The sequence below is a fragment of the Nicotiana sylvestris genome, chromosome 4 (assembly GCF_000393655.2).
Source record: "Nicotiana sylvestris chromosome 4, ASM39365v2, whole genome shotgun sequence".
Classification (NCBI taxonomy): Eukaryota; Viridiplantae; Streptophyta; class Magnoliopsida; order Solanales; family Solanaceae; genus Nicotiana; species Nicotiana sylvestris.
This window is the reverse complement of record NC_091060.1, coordinates 160,164,424-160,172,183: the sequence shown is the minus strand read 5'-3', so window position 1 is coordinate 160,172,183 and position 7,760 is coordinate 160,164,424. Positions and strand designations below refer to the sequence as shown.

Below are 7,760 nucleotides of genomic sequence, written 5' to 3'. Positions count from 1 at the left end.
GAACACATGTCCACAGTATTTTGAATATCAACGAAGAGCAAGAACCCAGAATTTCTTGCCTTGGCTTTCAGCCGGCCAAGAACCAGAATATAGAACAAGAGTATTTAGAGAACAAAGAACAGTAACTTCAGTTTTTTAGTAAACCTTTTAACGATTCAAGTCTGTCTAAAGGGAATGAGGGGAGGGGTTTATATAGTAGTAAAAATCGAGCAACAAACAAGGAAACCTAGTAATTTAAGCAACTACCAAAGTAAATAATCATGCAAATTGATCTGAAAATCAATTTTAAGAGAGAGATCTGCAAACTCTAACTTTTAAGGAAAGTGAAAAATCGGCAGAATTTAAACAAAAAAGTCAAACTCACACAGAATAGGACGAATATAGACAAAAATAACATGCAAAATCAGAGATTTGAACCAATTTTGGTTCGATTTGAAGAGATGTGTAAACCCTAGTTTTAGGGTACGTAAGAATAAACAAAAGATACACAAATATTCGTACTTACAATAGAGCAAATGATAAATATAGACAGAATATCAGAAAAGTCAAGGATTTGAACCGATTTTGGTTCGATCTTTATGAGATTTGCTTGCCATGTTTAGGTAAGCTGTATAGAAGAGTAACCAGTACCAGAGAGAAGTCATATATGGCAAGAAACGACCATGGAATCCCATGCTAGGTGGGATTAGGAGAAGGATTTGGGGGAAAGACGGCTAGGGTTTAGGTTTGAGAGATGAGAGGATTCAAGGGTGGCGGACGGTGAGAAATATGATTAGGGTTGGGTGTTTGGGGTAATTAAAAGGGGTGGTTTAATGTGGGTCGTTGAACTCAGAGATAAACGTCCACGATCAGAAGGGAGTTGGGTCGGGTTTGGTTTGGACGGGTCGCGATCGGGTATTAGTCAAGGTCGTTCGGTCTTGGTCCAGGGGTAATTGGGCTAATTTGGGTCCAAATTCTGGTTTCAAAAATGGGCTATCATTTAATACCTAATATTTAGCAAAAATAATTTATATAAATAATTAACAAATAAAAAATATTATTTATGCACTAAAATTATTAAAAATAACTACTCAACATTATAAAAATATAAAAAGTTATTTTTTGCATAAATAATATAATTATACGTGAATATGGGCTATTATTGCAAAAATATGCAATTAGCCTAAAAATGCAAATGTAATTATAAAAAATATAGTAAAATATTTAAAAACATATATATTGGTATAAATGATGTGCTTGTATGATTAAATTACCATAAAATAATTTGAAGGATAATTACTAGATATTTATACAATAAAATGCAGAAAGAAATTGGTTTAAAACCTTTAAAAATTATGGAAAATTATGTAAAATGCTTGTATAGGTTAATAAACTAAATGATGATGCAAATATACTATTTTGAAAGTATATGTATACAATTTAAAAATATGAGGGAAAATTGGGTATCAACAGCTGCCCCTCTTTACCCGGAAATGATAGAAGAATTGTCGGGTAAAGAAAATGATGACCAATTTTGGCCGAATAGAATGAGTAATCATGTGATTAAAAGTAAGGGCCAAACTCTGGTTCCTGAGTTGCCTACATATCCCTGGTGTTACGGGAATCAGGTCGTGTGTAGTTCTGGATCCAACGGTGAACGAAACTGATGGAGTTGTTATAGGAATGGTCATGCGTTTTGGAAAGAGTTCTTTTGGGTAGGACAGTATTAGATGAATTTATGCGAAATCATGAGTATGAATTTGAGGTGTTATAGGTGTATCACAGGGCAGGTATCTGAACAGTTATCGATTAAAAGTGGGTAACTGATAGTGATCGGTTGTATTTTGAAATAATTGCAGGATGCGAATGTTATGAATGGGAACCATAGCGAAGATTGCTACCGTTTGAAGAACGATTACTTCCTAGATTACCTGGCTAATTTAAAACATGATGCATAAAAATATATATGGATTATTGCAAAAATTTAGACGTGATGCAAATTCCCTCTGGACCACGAAGGTTGTCTTTGGACAGTGAGGATGATATCCTTAGACCATGATGTCCCGGGCCATGAATCATGATAAGGGATTCTCAGGACATGAAATGATGTTCTCGGGACATGAAAATGGTGCCTCTGAACTATGACGCCTTTGAATAATAATGTGCAATATTGAGAGATCCTCAGGCCATGACATGGTGTCTTCCGGCTATGAGAATGATGCCTTCGGACTATGATTCCTTTGGACGAAATGGCAATATTTCATCCCATGAGATGCAAAGACATGATGCTGGGTCATATAAGAAGCGAAACAAGATAGAGTTTAGCCTTGCATAAGATTGGGACAAAGCCTAGCCCCGGGAAGGCAAAATAGTGCTAGATTTCAAGTAGCATAGCATTCAGTATTATGTGAGGAAAGGTAGAGCTTAGCCTTATATAGTTGAGGAGGTAGTGCTTAGCCTCACCCAAGAAAGGGAGACAGTCCTTAGTCTCATGCAATTGAGGAGGCAGGGCTTAGCCTCATGCAAAATGGGAGACAATGCTTAGTCTCATGTAATGGAAGGCAGTGCTTAGCCTTATGCAATTGAGGAGGCAGGGCTTAGCCTCATGCAGGATGGGAGACAGTGCTTAGTTTCATGCAAGGAAAGGCAGTGCTTAGCCTTATACAGAAAGGAGACAATGCTTAGTCCCATGCAAAGAAAGGAGATAGGCCTTAGTCTCATTCAATGGAAGGCAATGCTTATACTTATACAATTGAGGAGGCAGGGCTTAGCCTTATGCAGGAAAATGAGACAATGCATAGTCTCGTGCAAGGAAAGGAGATAGGGCTAAGACTCATGCAATGGAAGGCAATGCTTAGCCTTATGCAAGAAGAGGAGGCAATGCTTAGTCTCGTGCAAGGAAAGGAGACAGGTCTTAGTCTCATGCAAAGAAAAGATAATGAGTGATAGCATAGTATTTCTTATCAGGAGACATGTTTGCGTTTGGCAGCTTTGTCGTTATAAAGGTAGTGATTTTGATATGTGTGTATTTGCGAATACTCCTGTTATGTTCATTGTGCCTCCATCCAAAGAAAAATTGTGAGTTTTATGGGATGGTTAGTTCGTGCCTTTGCTTGCTTGCTTTGCTTTGCTCGGCTCTGGGGATCCTGTTTGAGTTACACTGGGTAACATCCGACTGCCATAGGAATAAAGTTTTTGAAATATATGCATGCATTTGATAAATATAGTTGTTTAAAAACATAGTAGTATACGATATCGAGTAAATTAAATGAACCAATGACTATAACAGTTTAGAGACATTGCGACTTCTTTGCATTAGAATTTTGAGGGTCTTCCCCAAAATTATGCCCTAGTTTAATAAGCGGTTCTTCAGCCGTTCCGCATATGATGAAATTAGCTGAACTTGTTCTGGAATTTTGAGGGTCCCCCTCAAAATTCTATCCCAATTTCTGACCATGGGAAAATGAAGATTTTATTAAGATGTGACCGAACCCACAGGGCTATCTACGTATTCCCTCTTAAACGGGAATCAGGTCAAACGTAGTTCAGTTACATTAGATGAAAAACGTAAACAATCTAAACATAGTATCATTTGACTGCATTTGATTTGATAGGTTTTGGCAAAATTTCTTCGTCCATTTCTGCAAGTATGAGCGCTCCTCCTGTTAGTACTCTGTGAACCATGTAGGGCCCTTGCCAATTGGGTGAAAACTTTCCTTTGGCTTCATCCTGATGTGGAAATATTCCTTTCAGCACCAGCTGCCCCAGTGTGAAATGTCTAGGTCTAACCCTTTTGTTGAAAGCTTTGAACATTCTATTCTGATAAATTTGACCGTGGCATACCACATTCATTCTTTTCCTGTTAATGAGGGCTAATTATTCATAGTGACTTCTTAACCATTCTGCATCACTGAGTTCTACTTCTTGTATAATTCTCAAAGAAGGAAGTTCGACCTCGGCAGGAATGACAGCTTCAGACCGTAGACCAACATGTAGGGAGTTGCTCCGGTTGATGTGCGAATTGTGGGTCGATACCCCAATAAGTCAAATGGTAATTTCTCATGTCATTGCTTGTGATTGTCCACCATTTTCCTTAGAGTTTTCTTGATGTTCTTGTTGGTATCCTCCACAGTTCCATTCATTTGAGGTCTGTATGCTGTGGAATTCTTATGCTTGATTTTGAAGGTTTCACACATAGCTTTCATTATGTTGTTGAGGTTAGTGGCATTTTCAGTGATGATGGATTCTGGCACCCCGAATCGGCAAACAATACGATCTCTGACAAAATGTGTGACAACTTTCTTAGTTAGAGCCTTATAAGAAGCAGCTTCAACCCATTTTGTGAAGTAGTCTATGGCTACTAAAATGAACCTGTGCCCGTTTAAAGCGGTGGGCTCGATCGGACCGATGGCATCCATTCCCCAAGCGACAAAAGGCCAAGGTGCACTTGTTGCATTGAGTTCATTTGGTGGTACTCATATCATATCTGTATGTATCTGACACTGGTGACACTTTTGGACATACTTGATGCAATCCGTTTCCCTAGTCATCCAAAAATATCTTGCTCTCAATATCTTCTGGGCTAAAACGAAACCGTTCATGTGTGGTCCGCAAGTTTTGGCATGTATCTCTTTGAGCAGTTTGGAAGCTTCCTTGGCATCAAGCACTGTAATAATCCTAGGTCTGGAGTCCTTCTGTACAGAATTCTTCCACTTTGGAAGAAATGGTTGGATAATCTTCGGAGTGTGCATTTCTGAGTATGATTTGCATGCTCCGGGTATTCTCCTTTTGCCAAATATTCTTTGATATCATGGAACCACGGATTCCCATCCGTTTCTTCTTCAACATGAGCGCAATAAGCTAGCTAATTATGGATTCTTACTGGAATAGGGTCGATGAAATTCTTTTTTGGGTGATGTATCATGGAAGACAAAGTAGCCAATGCGTTTGTGAACTCATTCAGGATTCTCGGAACATGTTTGAATTCTATCTTTGTAAACCTCTTTATCAGCTCTTGCACATGATATAGATATGGTAGTATTTTGGTATTCTTTGTAGCCCACTCTCTAAGAACCTGATGTACCAGAATGTCTGAATCACCACTTACCAGCAATTTTTGGATATTCATGTCAATAGCCAAATTAAGCCCTAAGATGCAAGCCTCATACTCTGCCATATTGTTGGTGCACGGAAACCTGAGTTTCACGGATACCGAATAATGTTGACCTGTATTTGATACCAAAATAGCTCCAATACCTACTCCTTCGAAATTCGCGTCCCCATCAAAGAATATTCTCCGACCGTCGTAGGTTTCGACGATATCTTCTTCTACAAATGATACTTCTTCATCGGGAAAATATGTTTTCAGTGGTTCATATTCTCCTCCTACAGGATTATATACAAAATGATTTGTTAATGCCTGCCCCTTGACCGCCTTCTGAGTCACATAGACAGTATCAAATTCACTCAGTAGTATCTGCCATTTTGCTAGTTTCCCTGTAGGCACTGGTTTCTGGAAAATGTATTTTAGAGGATCCATCCTCGATATGAGATTTGTCGTGTAGGCATAGAAGTAATGCCTCAACTTCTGAGTTATCCATGTTAAAACGCAGCAGGTGCATTCCAGCAAAGAATACCATGCTTCATAGGGTGTGAACTTCTTACTCATATAGTATATTGCCTACTCTTTTCTCCCCGTCTAGTCATGTTGTCCTAAGATACAACCGAAAGCCCTATCTAATACGGACAAATAGAGTAGCAAAGGTCTCCCAGGTTTCGACGGGATCGGGACTGGAGGTGTAGATAAGTATTCCTTGATTTTGTCAAAAGCTTTATGGCAGTCTTCAGTCCAACTTCTTATGGCATCCTCCTTTAACATTTTGAAAATCGGCTATCAGATCACGGTTGATTGTGCTATGAAGCGGCTGATGTAATTGAGATGCCTTAAGAAACTCATCACATTTTTCTTATTCTTTTGCGGTGGTAAATCCTGGATAGCCTTGACCTTTGACGGGTCTAGCTCAATTCCTTAATGGCTGACGATGCATCCTAATAACTTTCCAATAGGGACTCCAAAGGCACATTTTGCGGGATTCAGTTTCAAATTATACCTTCGAAGTTGATCAAAGAACTTTCTCAAGTCTGCTATGTGATATGTGCCCTTCTTGGATTTGATGATGACGTCGTCCACGTACACTTCTATCTCTTTGTGTATCATGTAGTGGAAAATGGTTTTCATGGCTCTCATATAAGTGGCCCCAGCATTCTTTTGACCAAATGGCATCATTTTATAGCAATACACACCCCATGGTGTAATAAAAGCTTTCTTCTCGGCAACTTCTTCCTCCATCTAGATTTGATGATATCCCGCGAAGCAATCCACAAAGGATTAGAGTTCATGTTTGGCACAATTGTCGATTAATATGTGTATGTTGGGTATCGGAAAATCATCTTTGGGACTTGCTCTGTTTAAATCCCGATAGTCAACACATACTCTGACCTTTAAATCCTTCTTCGAAACTGGCACGATGTTAGCCAACCAGGTAGGATATTCGACCACTCTGAGAACTTTAGCTTTAGTCTACTTGGTGACTTCCTCTTTGATTTTTAGACTCATATCTGGCTTGAACTTTCTGAGTTTCTACTTTACTGGCGGACACATCAAATTAGTAGGTAGCTTATGAGCCACTATAGACGTGTTCAAACCAGTCATATCATCATAAGACTATGTGAAAATATCTTCATACTCTTTCAGGAAATGGGTATATTCTTCTTTCTCTGATGGTGACAGGTGAATGCTTATGCGAGCTTCTTTGATTGTTTCGGAATCTCCCAAATTGACGATCTCGATTTCATCCAGATTAGACTTAGGCTTGTTCTCGAAAAATTTCACTTCTCTGACAATTTCCTCAGGTATTATATCTTCTTCTTCTATTTCCTCTGAATCACTATCCTTATGTTGCATTGTCTCATTACATGTCACAGTTGTTGGTTTATCAGGATAAGTAATAATAATGTTGTAGAGAGAAAATGTAAAGGATAATATTAAATACCAAAATAGCAATGCATTGGATAAATCTTGAAAACATTAAAACAAGTACGGCTCGATGACTCGAGCAATTATTTCAAAACAAAATACGTCTAAAAAAATACTGAAAATGTCTTAAATGCTGAAAATTGCTTTTTTTTAAAAAAAAAATAGATCATGCTAATTGCCAGGCTATCCAGGAACTCGACAGGCTCGGGATGGTGCAGTAGTCCAGTTCTTGAGAACAACTCATTTTCCCACAGTCTAAATTGTAAGGTCTTCCTCCTCCTCCTCATCAACTATTGCATTGCAATCCATGTCTTCATCGTGCAAAAATAGACTCCTCAAGCCAGCTAAAGCCTTATCTTCCTTAGATCCCCATATCACGTTAGTCTATTGAAATGTCTAGTGCAAGTGCAGTATTAGCTGTTCAAAAAGGTAATAAGGACCACACTATGGTGGCAACCAATTCTGATACTCATGACAGGTGTGTTCATACCCAAGCCCAAAAGTTGTGTCGTGACGCTTTAGCTGTATCGGTTTGGTGATTCCTTGGAGATTCTTGCGGAGACCCTTGCCGGTTAATACCATGTCCATAACAATATGCTTTCAATATTGTTACTCCACCATTTGTCTTTCTCAATTGCATTGATGCGCTCGATGCGATGGTACGTTTCTCCACCCAACTTCCTTCTATTCTCGATGACCGGAATAGTCTGATTGGTATAAATTGGATTGCTTTCGTCCTCATGGA

General features: G+C 38.8%; 1 protein-coding gene across 1 annotated transcript; it reads right to left on the bottom strand.

Moving 5' to 3' along the window:
* Positions 1 to 4,843: 4,843 nt before the first annotated feature.
* On the bottom strand, positions 4,844 to 5,518 carry LOC138890425 (uncharacterized). Its single transcript, XM_070173809.1, has one exon. It carries the CDS (start codon positions 5,516 to 5,518, stop codon positions 4,844 to 4,846), a length of 675 nt encoding a protein of 224 aa, XP_070029910.1.
* Positions 5,519 to 7,760: the final 2,242 nt, after the last annotated feature.